At 51.3% G+C, this 20,104-nt stretch overlaps 1 protein-coding gene across 3 annotated transcripts in view; it reads right to left on the reverse strand.

Annotated features, from left to right (window-relative positions):
• Window positions 1–3,654: 3,654 nt before the first annotated feature.
• FAM234A (family with sequence similarity 234 member A) overlaps window positions 3,655–20,104 on the reverse strand; it is a 60,926-nt gene continuing 44,476 nt past the window's right edge. For all 3 annotated transcript variants that reach the window (XM_038420399.2, XM_043493539.1, XM_043493538.1), the window contains exons 6-12: window positions 15,349–15,481; window positions 14,854–14,992; window positions 13,274–13,414; window positions 12,395–12,473; window positions 11,550–11,702; window positions 10,240–10,342; window positions 3,655–10,072 (exon numbers count right to left, since the gene is read on the reverse strand). In XM_038420399.2, coding sequence (XP_038276327.1) covers window positions 9,861–10,072; window positions 10,240–10,342; window positions 11,550–11,702; window positions 12,395–12,473; window positions 13,274–13,414; window positions 14,854–14,992; window positions 15,349–15,481 — 960 coding nt within the window. In that variant the 3' untranslated portion in view covers window positions 3,655–9,860. The remainder of the gene's footprint in view (window positions 10,073–10,239; window positions 10,343–11,549; window positions 11,703–12,394; window positions 12,474–13,273; window positions 13,415–14,853; window positions 14,993–15,348; window positions 15,482–20,104) is intronic.

Genomic DNA, 20,104 nt, shown 5'->3' on the forward strand with positions numbered 1-20,104 from the left:
GGGTCCCCAGCCCCTACCCCTACCCCATCCCCTCGCACCTCCGCCAGCATCTACCGGCCCCGCCCCACTGCTCCTGCGCACCTCCCCTTCCTACTGCCCCCCCGACCTCCTCCCCTGCTCCGCCCCATCCCATTCCCCCTGCCCCCAAGCTCCTCGCTCCCCCAAGCTCCGGCACCCCTCCCCTTCCTACTGCCCTGCCTCTGTGCCCCCTCGACCTACCAGCCCTGCCCCTACACCCCTCCCTACTGCAGCCCTGCATTGCTTCCCTCTCCCACTCTGCAAGTACCCCTCAATCCTGACCTGCAGCCCCCTGCTCTCCCAGCCTATCCAGAGTATTTCTTTACTCTCTGTGTGACCTAGTCTGGCCTGCCCAGGGTTAGTCCCTTGCAGGGAGTGAAATAAGCTGCTTGGAAGGGGCACAATCCAATCCTGCTGGGGGGGGGGGCACCCAGACAGGGCTGGTGGGGCAAGGAGGATGCAGCCGGCAAAGCAGCTGTGGGAGCTAGTTCCCAGGCACTCTGCACTGGTGCACATGCACCCCCCACAGCCATCTCCCCCAGCTGGTGCCATCTCTGGGCAAAGGGCCCAGGCAGGGAGTCAGGCAATCCCGCCTCCATGCATGGGGGGGGTCTTGCTGGGCCAGGCCCTGCAGTTCCATGAGGGTTGCTGGTCTACTCACAGGAGCCCCTGCTCTGAGCCAAGGGAGCCTATCTCCACTGGGACCCCTGAGCCTAGCCATCGCCGCAGAGATGCAGAGTGTGGGCCGCCAGCTACGCACCCTTGTCAGGCTTGCCCTTTGTCCCAGCTGGCAGGGCAGTGTAGGGGCTCTGACCCACACCCTGTGTTAGAGCCCTGTGGCTGCAGTAACTTCTCTCAGCGAGGGATGGTCCTGAGTCCCACCTTGCCTGGCTCTTACTGGTACCTGGCTCTGGGCATTGGCTGGGCAGTAGGGCAAGCCAGCTTCAAAAGCAGCTGATCAGTTGGCTCCTTAGCTGCAGCAGGTGAGGTACTCACCAGCTGTTGGCAGACAGCTGGATTTTTCTGACAATCAGTACTCAGACTAAACAGCTTTTTCCTAGAGATAATTGGCAGGAAGAAAAGCATCCATCCCAACCTTATTCTTGCTTCACGAATGCTGGAGTGGTGCTTGCTGGCTGCTCTGGGCTGCCCATGGCACACCAGGACTGCACCCGTTAGGCAATGATCTTCTTAAAAGCAATCAATCCCCTTGGCGCACTAATGTGCCAGTGGGAGAAGCAGGATTAGCCTGGAGCATGTTAACGGAGGGAGGAGTAGTTCCCCCTCTATTGGAGCATCCCCAAGGTGCTATTCTCCTCCAGGGGAATTGCTTGGTGCTATGGAGATGCCAGGATTGCCATCCGGCACGGCACTACATAACCCCAAGGCGCCTGCTGTGGGGACTTGACTGAGCCTGAATTTGGCAGGAGAGTCCCCATGTTCAGGAGATGGCTCTGCCTCCCTGAGATGGGCACCATCAAGCCCATTTTGCCCAGGACTCTAACCTACCCTTCTGTCCTCCCCAGCACTCGACCCGCTCTCTCCTGTACCTGACCCCTGGGCCCCATCTTGTCTAGCTTTCCTTGGAAGAAGGTCATGTATTCCTCTGCTACTGTTAATTGTGAGCCCGCCTTGGGAAAGTGTTCACTCCAGACCACAGCCTGCACCCCTGCTAGCAGAGCACAGGGCCAGCATGGTCATGAGGGCACTAGCACTGCTGAGCTGAACACTGGGTTTGCTAAGGGGTGTTGGGGATAAAGGCACAATCCCCTCCCTGGAATCTTACAGTCCAGGCTAGCTCGCTTGCTGTTTGTAGTGGAGGAGCACTTGGGGTACATCTATGCTGCAATTAAAAACCCACGGCGGGCCCGTGCCAGCTGACTTGGGCTCGCAGGGCTCACGCTATGTAGGATGGTGGTGGGTTGGTCTGTGTGCATCAAACCAGGCTTTCCCAGCACAGTGGAACTGTAGCAAGCCATTGTTGTGCTGCGCCCAGTAGGGAGAATAGAGGCTGTGATCTGCGGTGCCTTGGAACGAGCTGTGGTGAAGCCAGGAGAACACGGCTGGGGCTGGCGCACAGATGAGGCCCGGCAGAAGCAGCTTTGTGGTCTAATGTCATCAGTGGGGGGCCTTGGCCCTACTCCAGTCCTCTTTAAGCTGAGCCAGTGTTGGGGAGTTCAGGGCAGGATTATTCTGCAGCCCAGAGCCAGGACCCAGCTGCAGGACGATTACAGCACTTATATAAGCAGCAGAGCAGGGCTTTTTCCTGGTCTTCCCTGTAATGCTGTAGATTAACCCTGCACAGCACACACCCAGCTGGCGAAGACAGGGGGCAGCTGGCTAGGGACCAAGAGGAACCACAGGTCCCAGCTCCAGCCAGGGAGGATCCCAGCATTAAGCGAGCCCATTGGAAGCTCCAGCCCCAAAATGACTCCACCTCACAGTGTGCACACTGTGGGGCCATGGGATCTTGGGTCCAGTGTCGCTAGTGGGGATTGGAATCTTCACCCCCAGACTCCCCACAAGCCATGCTGCTCTGCTGGAGGGGCACCAGGCCGCAGGCCGAGTTCAACCCCACCAGCCATTATGCCCCAGCACCTGGAAAGCACCAGTGGCAGCCCCCTCACATAGCTGTGGACCCAACTACCGCCAAGGAAAGCAACAGCACATCAATTTGAACCCATGAAACATCCACCCCATGCAAACAAACCGGTCAATGGTCAATGGATGGGACTTGGGGGTAGCTAGTCCACCAAGGGGGCTGCCAGGATGGTGCCAGCCAACTAGCCCAGGGTGCCACTAAGCTGGGATGTTGCTGGGGAGGATACACCCTCAGTGGGGCAGGGGGTTCTCTGGCCTGTGCTATGTAGGTCAGGGTGGGGGAGCTACAGGCCGTGCAACTGGCGCTGGCAGAGTCTGGGGGCAGGAGGCCCCACTGGCCCATTACACAGGACAGTTGGACCGACAGGCAGCTCTGTGAGATGGCAGGAGCCCCCCGATTCCTGGCTGCAGAGGAGCCCCGCATCCCACAGTAGAGCCAGGGAGAGGGGACTCTGCACCTTTGGCCTTGTTCCTCTCCCTGCCCTCATGGTAGTGTGAACAGGCAGCTCTGGCAAACCCCCCCCCCCGGAGGTCAGGAGCAGGAAGCGGCAGCAGGTGATGGAACAGATGTTCCATCTACACATGGAGGGCCCTGCCCATGGAGCCATCCACATGAAGCTGCAGGCCCAGCTCAGGGGGCAGCTGTTCTACCCGAGCCTCCTCTAGCCACGTCTTTTTCAGCAGGCCTGTGGCAAGCACTATTTTATTAATCCCGCTCCTGTCCCACAGCGCAATACTCATTCCCGTAACGGTTCTTGCATTTTTATCCCACTCCCACCTGCAAAAATCTCAGATCCCACAAATCCCACAAGGGGGAGAGATTCTCCCCGGCCACTAGAAAAACCCAAACCAAAAACCCCACAGTTGGTTAATATATTAAATATATAAATGGAATTCAGATACAATTTTTACCACGAAAAGAATACAACAAATCTTGCTTAACCCAGGTAAAAACTCTAACTCCTGTTACAATAGACATCAAAACTCTCTCTAGCCCTCACTTGAATTTAAGTGTTAAAACCTTTCCCCCCCCGCCCCAATAAACTTGCTTTACATTGCTGAAATTCTGTCTATGATAAGCTGCTGGCATGTGGACATCACACAGAACGGCCAAACGAATTGCACCACAATTTTGCCTTAAAAGGTGCTGGGTATTTTTTTTTTAAATGACTATAAAAAGTAAGTGTTTAAAAACTTCCAGTTTTTTTAAACCCACTTGAGCACTATTTTTAGAACTTTGAACCATCCCAGTCAAGTTATTTAGGGCAGGGTTATTATTGCTTTTTGAAAAAACATTTACCAGGGAAACCGTGCACAGCACTGACAGTAAGCTGCTGCAGCAATGACAGTCTGCACCTATGTGAAGTCACAGAACTACAAAACCTGAGGGGGATTCTCTGACCTGACCTGAGCCGGTGTACGGTATGGATTCACAGCGAGGGAGATAAACATGTAAAGGAAAGAGCAGCTCAAACAAAATAATTAGCAATTTCTCAAATAGGCAATTCTTGGTAAACCGATGAGAGATTTAATGTTTTCCCACATATCACCAGTGTCTAGTTTTTTTGCCCACCCACAACAAAGTACATTTTACCCACTCCTCCTATTATGGCAGTGGGTCCTGCAGGACCCCAGTCCCATCGCGGGGCTCTAAGTGCAGGTAGCAACCTGCAGGAAGTGTCACTGCAGAAGGGCCCTGGAGAAATGGTGAGCTAAGCTAGGGCCTTAGGAGACAGGGCCACAGAACGCAAGGAATCGGATTGGGCTAAGGCAGGGGCTGGGAGGGAGCGGTGTGGAGCCAGCCTGTGGGCAGAGGGAGCTGCTGCAGGTGGAACAGGGAGAGGGCAGTCTTTCCATGGGATTATCCTTCTGATTGCTCTAGGCCCAAGAATCCTGGTGCTGAGGCACCGGAGGTACAGGGAGGAAGGGGTTGGAGTCACAGGGATGCTTGGGTTACAGAGCCAATGCTGTGGGCCTGAGTTGGGGGTATGGGGTGTTTCTGGCACCTGTCTTGGCTGTGAAGGTAGAACTTGGGTAATGAGCTCCCAGTGTGAAGCAGAACAAGTGCAGCTGATTATCCACCACGAGCCCACGGATTTTTCAGAGTCTCTGCTTCAGTGGTCGTAGGCAGAGTTTGGTGGCAAGAGTGAAGTACTCTGGGTGCTGAAACAGGCACCTGCTGCCAGGGATGAAGCCATGTCACTCACTGGCAGACTAATTTGAGCTCCCCACTCTTCTGTCCATTGTTTAAGCGGGGAGACCAGAGCTGCATCCAGTGCTCCTGGGACACTGCTATTTACACAGCCTGCCTTAACCTCAGCCCCTGCCCCAGGCCCCTCTACGCAGGCATAGGTTGGACTGAAATGGCCTTTTACTGCAATGGCAGATCCAGCATGGTGCTGGTCATTACACTTGCCCCCTGTCTCCCTGCATCCGAGACTGCTTGTTAGGCACCCAGCTGCTGATTCCATTTTCTCAAGTGCATCATCTCACACTTAATATTTAACATCAGTGCAAAATCCTCAGTGTGCAGCCTGGGGCAGGTTTCATCTTTTCCTGGGTATTTTCTCTGCTGCATGTGTTACGCACAGCTGGGAGCAGTGGAGTTCATGAGCTCCCTCACAAAACCAACAACAAATCATTTGTTTTCACATCGCAATGAGTAGAAATAAAAGCAACCAAGGGTTCAGTAATGAACTGAGCGAAACTGAAAAGTGACTCCTTTATTAGCAGCATAAAAGGGGACCTGCAAAGGGAAAAAAATTGTGCTTATGCCCCTTTAGGACTTTGAATTTAGCATCTATTGAGCTTCATGACTGATTAACATTCTGGAGACAGGAAGCCCTCGTTATTGACAACACTCCTGGCCCCTTCAGTGAGCGTGTGAATGCTAACGTAGATCCACCGAGGTGTCCTCCAGGGTGCCTGAGCTATCTAAGGCTGTGTCTACTCACTGAAGTTGCCCGGGATCAGTTAAACCAATTTAAGAGCATCCGCAACTGGGGATATAACTGAATCTGTTGTGATCTGGTGCAATGGGTGTGTTTAGAGAAGATCTAGAAGGAAAAAACAAGCAAGAACACACCCCAACTCTTTATCACAAGCAGCTCAAAGGGCACATGCACCCAGTCCTAAAAGTCCTTGGCCAGGTCCCCCTGAAGAACTGGCAAGGCAGGCTAAATTCTACTGCTATTGGGAAAGGAGAGGAATGCTCGTTTCCCAGTTCTAGTCACACAGTCACATGACGTGCTCCTGATGCGGCTATGGAGCAAGCCTAGCCCAGATGGTTGGTGTCCCTATTTTATACAGCAGCTTCAGTGCATCGCAGTGGTTGAACAGATGACATGGTCCTTGGCATCACTTCATTTCAGTGCTCTGTCAAACAAGACTAACTCCACAAACTGAAGGGGGGAGTTTACTACTTAAACTACATCCAACACATGACAAGCTGCTCTACTCTGAAATGTCATCAGAGCAATTTTCCTCCTTCCAGATAAGGTGGGGGGGGGCGGCTGTTTCAGGGCACGTTTTACAACTTTCCATTATTCTGTCAAACCCAATTCTGCATGTCCTGAGCTCAGGGCTCAGTCAAGCTGGTTCCTTAAAGACAGTGGCAGAAGCAGAGCACAGTTTACAAACAATGCAAAAGAGGTTTATTGAATCATCACAGTTTGACCATGCCCAGTACAGCAACATTTGCAATAAATTAGAGAACCAAACCCATCCTAGTGCTGGAAAATACACTGTTCACACATGCAATGATTCCTGCTAGTAGTGCCCAGCGGAGTTACTGAATCAAGGCACAATTAAACCATTCCTTCAATACTACAAAAACAATGACACGGGAAAAGCAGCTGGAAAGAAACTCTTGCATCATTACGAGGGTGTTAGCTTGGCACTGACATTGCCAACAGGAGAACCTGCATTTCCAAGTTATCAGGGAATGTGTTAACAGCGGAACTTAAAGCCAGAAAAGTCTCCCCAAGCGGAGACCCCGGCTCTCCTGAGGCAATGTTCAGAGTGCCTACCTGAAAGGGTTGTGTCTGAGTAGGGGTCAGGAAGGAAGAGGAAAAACCTCAAACAGCAAGAATCATTAATGCACAATGCAATCCTGATGCACAGACCACATCTCCTGCAACCTTATTCCTTTCGAGGAAGTTCAGAGATACAATCTGCAGCTGATATATATCAGTCCAACAGGCATGCAGGCTGCCCATTTGCCCAAGGCACGGTGCAACCCACACGGCCAAGTTTCCCGAATCTCAGCTCAGGCCATCAGTGGGTGTGTTACCTGGCAAACTGAACCTGCTATCCTTGCTGACAGCCGCTCAGTGCCACCAGCAGGGTGCAGGTCAGAATCACAACTGTGCGGTAAGGCATCCCCCAGGTCCAAAGGCACAACCAAGAGATTTGCAGGGCCACTGAGTCTCAAGTCATTCACATGCCAAGCAAGAGGCAGGCTCCTGAAGGGTAGGCAAATCATGGGAACCTGAGCTAGAGCAAAGACAAGAGACTGGGCTCTGCTTCCAGCACTCAGACCATTCAAAAGACCATGTTAGGGAGAAGGGGAATTCATAGAATATCAGGGTTGGAAGAGACCTCAGGAAGTCATCTAATCCAACCCCCTGCTCAAAACAGGACCAATCCCCAACTAAATTTCAAGAGAAAAGCCAAGGGAATACGTGGCACAACACACAATGCAGCCTGCTGTCCCAGTGGAGAACACTCTTGAGAGGAGCCCTCCCCAGACACGAGGAGCAGGGAGCTGAGGCATCATCCCACTGACTGCACGTTCTGGGGGCATCCTCAGAGCAGGATGCTGCCCAGTGTGCCTTAGAGCAGGGCAGCTGCACCAAGCTGCCCTAGTGAGAGACTCGGTTCTCATGATGGCTAGCCGTGCTCTCTCCACTAATTTGCTCCAGTAAAGCAGCTCCGTTCCAGCGTTGAGGGCACTGAGCAGAACACTCCACAACTGTATAATTTCACAAAGGGGTGGGGGGTTGTACATAGGGGACCCCAGCCACCTTAGAAGCAGAAGTGCAAGGTCAAACAGTTGGTTGCTACACCAGCAAACTCTAACAGTAGATGCTGCAGTTAATTTTGCCCGGAGTTGTTTCCTAGGGCCTGGATCTGAGTAACTGAGGAGCCAGGTGCTGCCAAGTCAGATGCTTGGGGCGTGTCACCCAGTAGCAGTTGAAGTCGCAGTGCAGTATGTGCTGGCAGAGGAAGCTGACAGAAGCACCTTCACTGTCCTGCACAGCCTCCTCTCCAGCACCAAATCACACCCTGCAGTGTTCCTACGCATGGCCCGGATTCAGACCAAAGGGAGGCGAGCACTCAGCCCCACCTCACATCCTGGAGGATTATCACCTGCCCTTAGCGTGAGGAAGCCTTGTCCGTGCCCACTGGGGATCAGCTCCCTGACTCCACGGGCGCCACACACTCCTCCCGAGGCCTCGCAGGTCCTGCTTTCTCCATAGATGAGCGATGCGTCCACTCCAAGCTGCCAGCCCTCTGAGCATCCCCCTGGAGCACCCAGCCCCTGCTTCACTGGACACAGGCAGAATTCACAGATTCGCTGCTCCCAAAGAACCAGGACCTCAGCTTAGCAGTCACCCCACAAGCCTGCAGCACAGAGCTCCAAGGAGCTGACACGACTGGGGCAGTGACAGGGCACTTCTGGGCACTGAGCTCTGCCTGTGCTCTGCCAGGCCCCCAGGGCATTTCACCCTGGAGCATGGTGCCCCAGGGCATGCCAAGGGAGGCCCCAAAGAAGACACCCCACCACTTCCGCCCCTCCCACTGCAACCTCAGTACAGAGCGACAGCAAACGGACACGACCACACTGCAATGGCATCACCCAAGTGTCCTACCTGCCACACAGCTGCTAGCACTGAGGGGGCAGCGTTACCCAGCAATTAGAGCAGTGGATCAGGAGTCGGGGCTTTGCAGAGTTCTACCGCCAGGCCTTTCCCAAAGAGGCCTTGTGTGACCTTGGCCAGACACTGCACAGCCTGTATCCTTGTCCCCCTTGCTCAGTGAGGTAGCAGTGCTCAGAGGACTCTCCTCGCAGGGGTCGCGAGGCTGAATTCATGTCTGACGAGCAGCACACACCCTGGGAACAGCTGGCTAGCCTCCTGGCAAGGAACACAGGCAGCTCCACTCTGAAGAGCGCCTGCAAACAGCCCTGTGGGTCCCAAGAACACTCGATCTGCCCAGCCGATGAGCAGAGAGCACGTACTAGCACCACAGGGACTGGGTAGCCAGGCAGGGGCTTGTTATGGCTCTTGCATCATCTACAACTGGAACTTCATTCACAATTCTGTTCCTGATGAGTGAACCAGCTGCGGCAGGGCCAATGGGGGAAAAGCAGCCTATGCTTCCCTCAGCCAGTAGTAGGCAGCAGCTCTGCAACTCGGTATGCAGTAGGAGCAGAAGGCTTGGAAAATGAGGAACTGCAGTTTATACAGAGACCTTTTCAGAGTAGAACTGCACTTTAGTCTGTGGCTCTCCTGGGCCGGAGAATATCTGCCATATCCAATACACCAGCCATTGCATGCCCCACTAGACTCACTCAGGACCCATCTCACCATATTATCCCTAGCGAGCAGCCGGGTATTCCATTTAGACACCAAACACACCATGTCCACGCCACTCTTTGGAAAAGGCAAAAATTCCTACTCAGGAGAGCCCATCTGTCTGATTGGGCAAAAGGAAAAGAAAATCCAGTACTGCACGCACATGCATGCGCACACACACTCCCTCCCTCCTCATCTTGCTCTCAACCAGATGCACACACCCTCCCTCACTGCAAATACCCAGGTGAGAGTAATCAGCTGAGGCCTCCCTCCGGCACCCAGACATGCCATCCCCAGGTCCTAGTTTGTGGTGTGTTGGAAAGGTGGCCCCGGCTGAGGTACGCCCTGCAGTGCAGCAGGTATTGTGTGATTTAGAAAGGGAAAGAGGCAGATCTCCTGGAAGTGATGGCACTTCAGAGACAGCCAGGGACCGAAGCCTCATCAGCTCAGAGGCTGGCTGCGCTGGCAGCCACCTGTGCAGGATTTGGGATGCCCAAGCCCTGTGGGCTGACAGGTGGATTTGCTGTGGCTGTTTTCTCAGCAGGCAGCCTTTGGCTTGTGGAGCAAGAATGGCAGCTTCCCACACGAGTTCGGGATCTGGGTTTAATGAGTCCATTGCTGGAGGAGAGTGCTGAGATGGCTCTCTGGGGTCTCCCAGGGAGCTCACATTTGGCTGCTGAATCGCATCCTGAAGAAGCGGTCCCTGATGTACTGCTCACTGTCCCCTGCCACCTGGCTCAGCCAGGTCACCCTACTGCCAGTGATGTCCTCTTTCAGCTTTCGCTTGGCGACAGACACCCTGCCTGGCCCCTCGCTGCTCTGCGGCCCAGTCAGCAACACGTAGCAGGCATGCCGGCTCCGCTCGAACAGCACCGCTGGAATAGAGAGAAGGGGGTTACAGCCAGACCCCTGCCCAGGACAAGGGGAGATCAGAGCGCTGCAGCCAACCGAGACCCTGCAGGCTCCGTGAGAGATGACAGTGCGAAGGACCAGCTGCCACAGGCAGCGTCCGCACTGGAGGGGCCCGGGGAGCAGCACTTACCGTCGAAGGCAACTATTCGGTCTGGGCTATTGTTCAGCTCCAAGAGAACACTGGGGTAGGACGGATGTAACAGATACAGATTCTGGAGAGCTACTTTGGAGCCCTGAAACAAACAGGAGGCATCAAGGCGGGGGAGCATGTCACCCTGCCCAGTTGGACAGAAGCCACACTCAAAACACCCACCTGGCTTAGGAGAAATAAGCCAGGTTTTGCCCAACTCTGCTAGTTTGTGCCAGATGGCACCAAACGTGAGAGCCGGGCGGCAGACATTACTAGTCCAGCCTGGTTGGACGAGTTCCATCAGTACCAGAGCTGGGTTTATTCATTTGTCTGTAATGCCCCTGTCTGTTTCTCATAACATTCCTGAATGCCCCAGGTGCCCATCAGCCACACACAGGGCACAGAGAGACGTACCCAGCAGTCATGGGGAAAACACTTAGCAAGTCTGCACACAACAACCAGGCTGATGTTGACAAAGGTCCGAGTGGGAGCAGCATCATCACTGCCCCTCACGCATCACTCACAGCCCCTTCCCTGGCTGGTTCCCAGCACCAAGAGGCTGATGTGCCAGCTGACTTTCCCCATCCAGGTTGCTGTATGCCACAGCCATGGAGAGACAGACAATGCTTGAGGGGCACCAGAGAATCCATGGCCTCAAAACAAGTTCTACAGGGGCATTTGCTATAAGTATGAAAAATCTAATCTAACCCTCCACCGGGAGCTCCAGCACCTGCAATTTTCTAACAGCTTGGTAAAGACATGTGCAGACACTAAGGCAGCAAGTCTTCCAGGTCGCCACCTCCTCCTGTCGGATGAGTTGAACTGCCCCCTGCTTATCAGCCCCATCCACAGCATACCAAAAAACACTTGCCTGCCAGGCTTTTGAGAGCCAGGCTGCGAATGAGTAAACTTTGGCTTAAGAAACAGCTAGTTGCACCGCAGTCTAGCGAGCGCCTTTCACTGCACAAAGCAGAGACCCCTCTGCTCAGCTCCTTAGGCCCGGACTGCATCCCCTGCAAAGGCAGCATGGCACTACCACTCGGGGGTGGGGGGGTGATGTGGATTCAGCCCAGGTCATCACAGGAGGGGAATAGATTGTGATACTGACCAAGGGTACCGGGCCACCCGTGAGCTGAGGAGAGCCTGGAGGGACGTGTCCAGGCACGTGTGCACACACTACAGGAAAGGCAAAGTGCTTCCCCGGGGCTAGCAGATTTCAGAGTGTGCGCTTGGGGGGGGGGGGGGGGGTTGAGGGGGTGTCCTGCAAATTCCGGTTCAAAATCAGAGTGAGCCTAAGGGGCTTCCCTCACCATTTCATTGGCCTCTGCCTGGTACTCTCCCCAGAAGAGGAACGTGGACCGGTGATCTGCAGTATTGAGCGTGGCTGGCCTTGGACTCCCTGCTCTTGAATTCAGCTCCAGCTCCCAGTGGACTGCTCCAGAGCCACTCTCAACAATCATGATCTGGCAGAGAAGAAAGACCAGAGCTTACCCTGAAGCATACAGCACACAGAGTCAGGGGCCCAGCTCCACACCTCCCTGAGGGAACAGTGCTTGGCTACATGGGGAAATCAGATCAGGGCAGGCTAGTTGAACCCAGACTCCACGGAATGAGCTGCCATTTGGAACCTGTGCTCTAGTTCCTCCTCAGAGCTCTACAATTTTCCATTGCTTCAGTCCCAGGCTCCTCTGACTTTCCCAGCACCTATTCCTGGGTATTTGCTCTCTCCCCAATTTGGGGGATGATCACAGCTGAAATTGACACAATGAAAACATGCATGATGCGGCCACGAAGGGGGCACCTAGGGGCCTTTATGTGTAGTTAGCCATGTCAATGCAGAGTCACATCTAGGAGTCACATCTCCATGTCTGGAGAAATCAGACCCAGAGCTCTGCCTTTGAATTCACCTGCCATTTATGGTTAGTTATTTGCAGGAGGGAAGAACTCCACATACTGTCTGGGCTGACGAAGGAACCTCCTGAAGAAAGAGCCACACATCTCAGCAAAGGCCTTTGACACCTATCAAGAGAGCCAGCTCCCCTCCACCCAGTGCAGGGCTAACTCCTTGTGCACATGGTATTCAAGCCCAACCAAACACAGACTGTAGCCAGCAAGTGAGCAAGGAAAGGGGGATCAAAGCAAAGAGCTTTCAAACCTTCTTCCTGTTGGGTCCAACTCCACTTTCAAGGACTATGTGGAGAACGTTGGGTGTGTAGTAACCAAACACTGGCTCGCTGCAAGAGAGACAGGAGTAGAAGGGGATTGAGACAAGGTACTGAGCAGGCAGGGAACAGGTGTCTCAGGCCCAGTGCCTGTTTGTCTAGAGCAGCCTGTACCCAGCCTGCACCTAGCCTGGTGAGAGTCAACTGATCCCACAATGGCTCAGCATTTGACATTATTAACTGGAAGAGCTGGGGGTCAGGTCCCTTTGCTACCTAGGCTGAAAGTTCTGCCGAAACAGCACCTAGGTCCTACTTCTTCCCTGAGACAGCAGGAACTTCAACTCCTGAGGCACAGACAACCAGGCTAGGGCGCAGAAAGGGGAGGTTCATGTAGTCAGCACTGGCCTTCAGAGAAGATGTAGGATGACCCACCCCTCCATGGCACGTAAGGCAATAAGCAGGCCAGGTTTCTACGCACTCATACGGCTACAGTATTTGGGGTGGGGGTTGGAGCCAGTTTATTGGGGAGGGGGTTTGCAGCAGAAAAAGACACACACCACGTACCATGACCTTCTCTGTCTTCACTCCCTGCTGTGGCTCCCAGGGAGAGTGTGTTTCGGAAGAACCACAACACCGCCCCCCACTCCACAAATTGCAGCCATGTCAGCAGGAAATAGACTGATTGAATGAGGCTCCCCATTCACTCTCCCTAGAATCAAGGCAGAGCGTCAAGCTCTCCCCTTTGTGAAGGGATATTAGATCATATGAAACATGCACTTTGCACGAAAGAGGGGCTGTTTATCCCTGGAACTCAAGTGTCATTGAGCAAACTCTTGGAAAGGAGCATCTCTCTCCTGCAATGGCAGCATTACCTCAAGATGTGGGAGGCGTTGACTGTCCAAAGGGAGTTAAGAGTTTGTCCATCGAGAAGCTCAGTCATGTCTGACTTCACAACCAAGATATTCTCCCCTGATTTCCTGGGAACCTTCACCAGATAATGAATGTCTCCAGAGCTGAACAAGGAGAAGCCAAGACAAGGAACTAGTGAGATTTTCTACCTGAGAATACCACTTTATTCTTAGTATGCCTGATGCAGAAATCAAAGGCTATCATCCCGCCAGGAAAAGGAAAAGTAAACAAGACCATGCGCCAGGCCAGGCTCTGCTGAAACCAACATTTGGGAAGGAGAAGCTGCAGGTTGCCAGCTCTCCCCATCCAACTGGGCACTCTCCTTCCACAGAGAGCACCTCCCTTGGGTGCCACATGCAAGAGAAGTAAAGCATTCACTCTCCCTGCACTCCAGGTGGCTGTATGACGAAAGCACTCTGGGCTTGTGCCCTTTGTTTCTTTATGACTGACAGATCACTGCAACCTGGAAGTGCTCCCCTCCCTCTCTGGGGGAATAAAGAGATTTCTCTGACTGGTCACTGCATTAGAAATTCAGGTGCTGTCTAGTGAGCGAGTGACCAAAAAACATGTTCTGGAAAATTCCCTTATCCCCTGCAGTCACATGCGATTCTGGTACCTACCAATCTCCCGCACTCTCTGATCTCTGCCCTCATGCTTTAGCCATATCCAAACCCACGGCCCAGTCAATCTAGGGGAGAGTTAAGACTGTGTGGCTCATGTGGAAATGCGTTTGGGTGTGCAGGGTTTAACTAGCTGTTAGAACTGAAAGGATGCCTGTAGTGGAGCTGAGGAGTCAGAGTGCGTGGGGGGGAGCAGGCAAGTTTGCACTGCTGTGGACTTGAAAGTTCATTTAACTGGCATTTTGAGAAATTGCACAGACTGGGACTGTGCTTTACCCCCAATGCAGTTGGCTGTTCAAAACTGTGTGTGCGCATGCACGCATTCTGGTTTGTACTGATGGTTTTAGTCTAAACAAATTTGAACTGGAACTCTCCAAAGCCTAAAACTTGGCATAAATCATAGAAATAAAACATGGAGGAGACATTACACCATCCAGTCCATCTCCCTGGGGCCAACACAGGACTGGGACGTGCAGGGCATTTGATAGGTTTTGTTTGATCTGTCCCGATTGTTGGGCGTCCCCCACCCCTTCCCTCTGGGGATGATTCCACAATCCAATAGATCTTGCTGCCAGGAAGTTTTTCCTGCTATTTAGCCTCAATCCATGCTCTCAAATTCATCCCTTTCCCCCTAGTTCTAACCCCTGGGTGCCACACTCAATACTTCCTCTCAGTCTTTGGTGTCTTTCCCCCAACCGATATATAGGCAGAATTACATCCTCTCCACTTTGTTGTCACTTACTGAGTCAGTACCCCCAGCCTTCTCCTCATTGTCTGGCACTGGAACATGATCCTGGACAAGCCAAGAGCAACACTGTGAAGCGGATCTTAGAGACAGCTAAACCACACTGCTGCATGCTTCAATCAGTGGATCAGAGGCCCCGCATATAAATCACAAGGTCAGGAGGATGTAATGCTGCTACCTGAGAAGAGGTATGCGATGTGTGGGGCTCTCGATCTTCTTCTCCCACTGAGAATCTTGCTTCAGGCTGGTGAGTTTACTTTCCATCCCAGTTGCCATGCTGTAGAGATCCTTCAAGGAGTAGCCATAAAGAGAATTTACTGTGCAAACAAAGAGAAGTCAGAATGATGGAGGAAGCTTACCTTGACCATTTTGCTAAACTGTGCAAATGAGGCCTTCTCTCCTGTCCTTTCTGCTCAGAAATTGTGTGTCAGATCCTTAGGGAAGCACAGACTAACTTAGCAACCTGCCCTACACTCACTTGGTGAGCTCTTATTTTCAGTAGAGGGCACCTTCTGTTGCTTTATCTTGAATGTCATTTCAGAACCTGGAAGCTAGTCTTGCAAGAATGTGGAATACTGTATGACAAGCTGGGAGAGTATTTATGCATTTCAAAGTGATGGTCACTTCTCCGTACTGGGTGTATATTTAGTGTTCAACCAGCAAGAGGCCTTACCAGTATTGAAGAGAACGTAGTAGGAGCCAGTCTTAGTCACATGCATAAGATAACCAGGCCTTGCGCCCAGACTCAGTCTGCCACTGGTTCCAATCTGCTCACCCTTCTTCCCCGAATAGATGAAACTTTTAGTCTACAGAGAAAAGGAAAACCCTAAGAATAAATACCTATTAACACCACTGCTGCAGGTTAGCATTCTCCTGCTGCTGCAGCCCAAACCTTGGGGAGGCTGATGGCATGAGATGGAAAGGTGGTTGTCTCGGCACAGCTTGCACTGTGGCTCTCCCATCTGTGAGGAGCCTTCTCCACACATCAAAAGACACTTTACATGCCTTGGTTCACTTTTTGCTGTTGACTTAAGGCAGGGGTTTTCAAACTGAGCTCTCGTCAGGGGGTACACGCAAAAAATCCTGTGATGGCAGACTACACATTTTATTTAGCAAGACTTTGCAGTCTAATCATAGGTATACTACGACCCAATTCTAGATAAGGGTATGCAGTAGATTCCGTTATTTGGAAAGGGATATGTAGCCTTATAACAGCCTGAAAAACCACTGACTTTAGACAATGCAATTCACAACACACAAACAACTCACCACATACCCATCTGGCCACTAGGTGGCACTGTCTGGCATGAGCCTCAATCTTTTTGTTAAAAGAAAAGGAGGACTTGTGGCACCTTAGAGACTAATAAATTTGAGCATAAGCTTTCGTGAGCTACAGCTCACTTCATCGGATGCATTCAGTGGAAAATACAGCGGGGAGATTTATATACACACACACACACACACACACACACACACACACACACAGAGAACATGAAACAATGGGTTTTATCATACACATTGTAAGGAGAGTGATCCCTTAAGAAGAGCTATTACCAGTGGGGGGGGGGAGGGGAGGGACCTTTAGTGGTGATAATCGAGGTGGGCCATTTCCAGCAGTGGACAAGAACGTCTGAGGAACAGTGGGGGGTGGGGGGGATAGATTTACTTTGTGTAATGACCCATCCACTCCCAGTCTCTATTTAAGCCTAAGTTAATTGTATCCAGTTTGCAAATTAATTCCAATTCAGCAGTCTCTCGTTGGAGTCTGTTTTTGAAGCTTTTTTGTTGAAGTATAGCCACTCTTAGGTCTGTGATCGAGTGACCAGAGAGATTGAAGTGTTCTCCAACTGGTTTTTGAATGTTATAATTCTTGACGTCTGATTTGTGTCCATTCATTCCATTACGTAGAGACTGTCCAGTTTGGCCAATGTACATGGCAGAGGGGCATTGCTGGCACATGATGGCATATATCACATTGGTAGATGCGCAGGTGAACGAGCCTCTGATAGTGTGGCTGATGTGATTAGGCCCTATGATGGTATCCCCTGAATAGATATGTGGACAGAGTTGGCAACGGGCTTTGTTGCAAGGATAGGTTCCTGGGTTAGTGGTTCTGTTGTGTGGTGTGTGGTTGCTGGTGAGTATTTGCTTCAGATTGGGGGGCTGTCTGTAAGCAAGGACTGGTCTATCTCCCAAGATCTGAGAGAGCGATGGCTCGTCCTTCAGGATAGGTTGTAGATCCTTGATGATGCGTTGGAGAGGTTTTAGTTGGGGGCTGAAGGTGATGGCTAGTGGCGTTCTGTTGTTTTCTTTGTTGGGCCTGTCCTGTAGTAGGTGACATTTGTAGTAGGTGTCCTGTAGTAGGTGACATTTGCTCCAACCCCTCAGACAGAGACAAACACCTACAAGATCTCTATCATGCATTCCTACAACTACAATACCCACCTGCTGAAGTGAAGAAACAGATTGACAGAGCCAGAAGAGTACCCAGAAGTCACCTACTACAGGACAGGCCCAACAAAGAAAACAACAGAACGCCACTAGCCATCACCTTCAGCCCCCAACTAAAACCTCTCCAACGCATCATCAAGGATCTACAACCTATCCTGAAGGACGAGCCATCGCTCTCTCAGATCTTGGGAGATAGACCAGTCCTTGCTTACAGACAGCCCCCCAATCTGAAGCAAATACTCACCAGCAACCACACACCACACAACAGAACCACTAACCCAGGAACCTATCCTTGCAACAAAGCCCGTTGCCAACTCTGTCCACATATCTATTCAGGGGATACCATCATAGGGCCTAATCACATCAGCCACACTATCAGAGGCTCGTTCACCTGCGCATCTACCAATGTGATATATGCCATCATGTGCCAGCAATGCCCCTCTGCCATGTACATTGGCCAAACTGGACAGTCTCTACGTAATGGAATGAATGGACACAAATCAGACGTCAAGAATTATAACATTCAAAAACCAGTTGGAGAACACTTCAATCTCTCTGGTCACTCGATCACAGACCTAAGAGTGGCTATACTTCAACAAAAAAGCTTCAAAAACAGACTCCAACGAGAGACTGCTGAATTGGAATTAATTTGCAAACTGGATACAATTAACTTAGGCTTGAATAGAGACTGGGAATGGATGAGTCATTACACAAAGTAAAACTATTTCCCCATGAAGAAAAGGAGTACTTGTGGCACCTTAGAGACTAACAAATTTATTAGAGCATAAGCTTTCGTGAGCTACAGCTCACTTCATCGGATGCTGTAGCTCACGAAAGCTTATGCTCTAATAAATTTGTTAGTCTCTAAGGTGCCACAAGTACTCCTTTTCTTTTTGCGAATACAGACTAACACGGCTGCTACTCTGAAACCTATTTCCCCATGGTATTTCTCCCCCCCACCCCACCCCCCACTGTTCCTCTGATATTCTTGTTAACTGCTGGAATTAGCCTACCTGCTTGTCACCATGGAAGGTTTTCCTCCTTTCCCCCCCCTGCTGTGGGTGATGGCTTATCTTAAGTGATCACTCTCCTTACAGTGTGTATGATAAACCCATTGTTTCATGTTCTCTGTGTGTGTGTATATAAATCTCTCCTCTGTTTTTTCCACCAAATGCATCCGATGAAGTGAGCTGTAGCTCACGAAAGCTTATGCTCTAATAAATTTGTTAGTCTCTAAGGTGCCACAAGTACTCCTTTTCTTTTAGCTTTAGAGGACGCTTGACTTTTTACCCACGGCAGCATAGTGACTGGCTAGGTCTCGCCTCACTGGTTTATTTAGGGAGGCTGTCTAGGACACCAGCTTTACTCTTTCTGAACAATGCCAGCTGAGATCTAACGTCCATTTGGCCAGAAAGAAGAGCAGAAGGCACTCAGAGCAGCACCTCAGCAAACCTGACACCCGGAATCAGCAGACTGTGGGCACCCTAAACCAAGCTCCCATTAAGGCTAGCTCTATAAAACGGTAGTGCCAAAGAGAATGAAGAGCCCAACCTGCTCCCACTAAAGTCAATGGCAGGACTCTAGTTAGAGCAGGAAACCTGTTGACCAAACAGGGACTTTTCGAGAACTAAGCTGGAGCAGACACCAAGCACTTTAGAAATGCTTCAAACAGAACACTACACAGGGAGCCAAAATGGGGTCAGATTCATATGACTAGCCAACAACCACAGCTAGCAGAGCCAGCAGGCGAGATCTCCTGCATGGAGAGGGGCAGGGGAGGGCCTCTGAAGGCAGTATGTGGGTGACAGGGATGGGTAGGGACATAGAGGACAAAAACGGGGAAAGAAACAGATACAGGTGAGGGAGAGGAAGAGGGAAAGCTGGGAGGTGGAGTGGGATCCAAAGGAGCCTCCCACTCAAGGGGTGAATGGGTGGGTGAGGTACGGTTTGATCTTGCTAGAGAGATTGACACATGAACTGGGAAGGGAGGTGAGCTGGGGAAAAGAAGGTTTGAAGTAGCTGGCACTCGGAGAGGTAGCTGAGGATGTTGATTACTGTAAGGGGACTCAAGAACTTGATTTTCAGAGGGAATGACATGGAAACTCATGACTGACTCACCTCCCCTATACACCTATCCCAAGGTCCCCAGAAAGAACAATAAACTTCCCAGTTGTTCCCAAACTCCCAGGCTGGGGAGGATAGTGAAGGGGGGCAGAACCTATAGTTTAACATGTCATTAGTTTCTATCCATTGTGGAGAGTTCAGTTCTCATAGATTCCTACATTCCAAAGCCAGAAACAAAAAATTGTGATCTTCTAGTCTGGCCTCCTGCGTAACACAGGCCAGAGAACTTACCCACAATAATTCCTAGAGCAGATCTTTTAGAAACACATCCAGTCTTTATTTAAAAATTGTCAGGTGATGGAGAATCCACCATGACCCTTGGCATGATCTCATGGTCATTTGTGAAGCTCTTGAGCGTTCGTACCCTAACAGTCCCCAAGGAGAGTAACGGCCAACACCATGTACACACTGGATTGGACATATGGCAGAAGTGTCCATGACTTGCTCCTCACTGTTCAGTTTAATACACAAATCAACTATTACAGGTCAGAAGCGAATACATACAGATAGCAGCCTGGCACAAATATGCATAGAAACAGACACAAAGCATAATGAAGAGCTTATGGCAGCACAAACTGTATTCCCTCTATTTGAGATTAAGATCTCAGCAAGTACTATATTCACAGCCCTAGCCCCAAGGGCTTGTCGGGAAAATGGCCATTTAAACATCCACCCACCCAGCTCCTGGAGCCTATAAACTCCCCCACCCGTAGCCTGACTCTGCTGCCACTCTCAGGAAAGCCAGTAGATAGACCTTTCTGCTAATCACAATACTATCACTTTAAATCTCAACTGTACTCAGCAACAGAATCAATCCACTTAAATACTGCTCCAAAACTGGTTTCTTCCAAGCT

The sequence above is a fragment of the Dermochelys coriacea genome, chromosome 10, assembly GCF_009764565.3.
Source record: "Dermochelys coriacea isolate rDerCor1 chromosome 10, rDerCor1.pri.v4, whole genome shotgun sequence".
Lineage (NCBI taxonomy): Eukaryota > Metazoa > Chordata > Testudines > Dermochelyidae > Dermochelys > Dermochelys coriacea.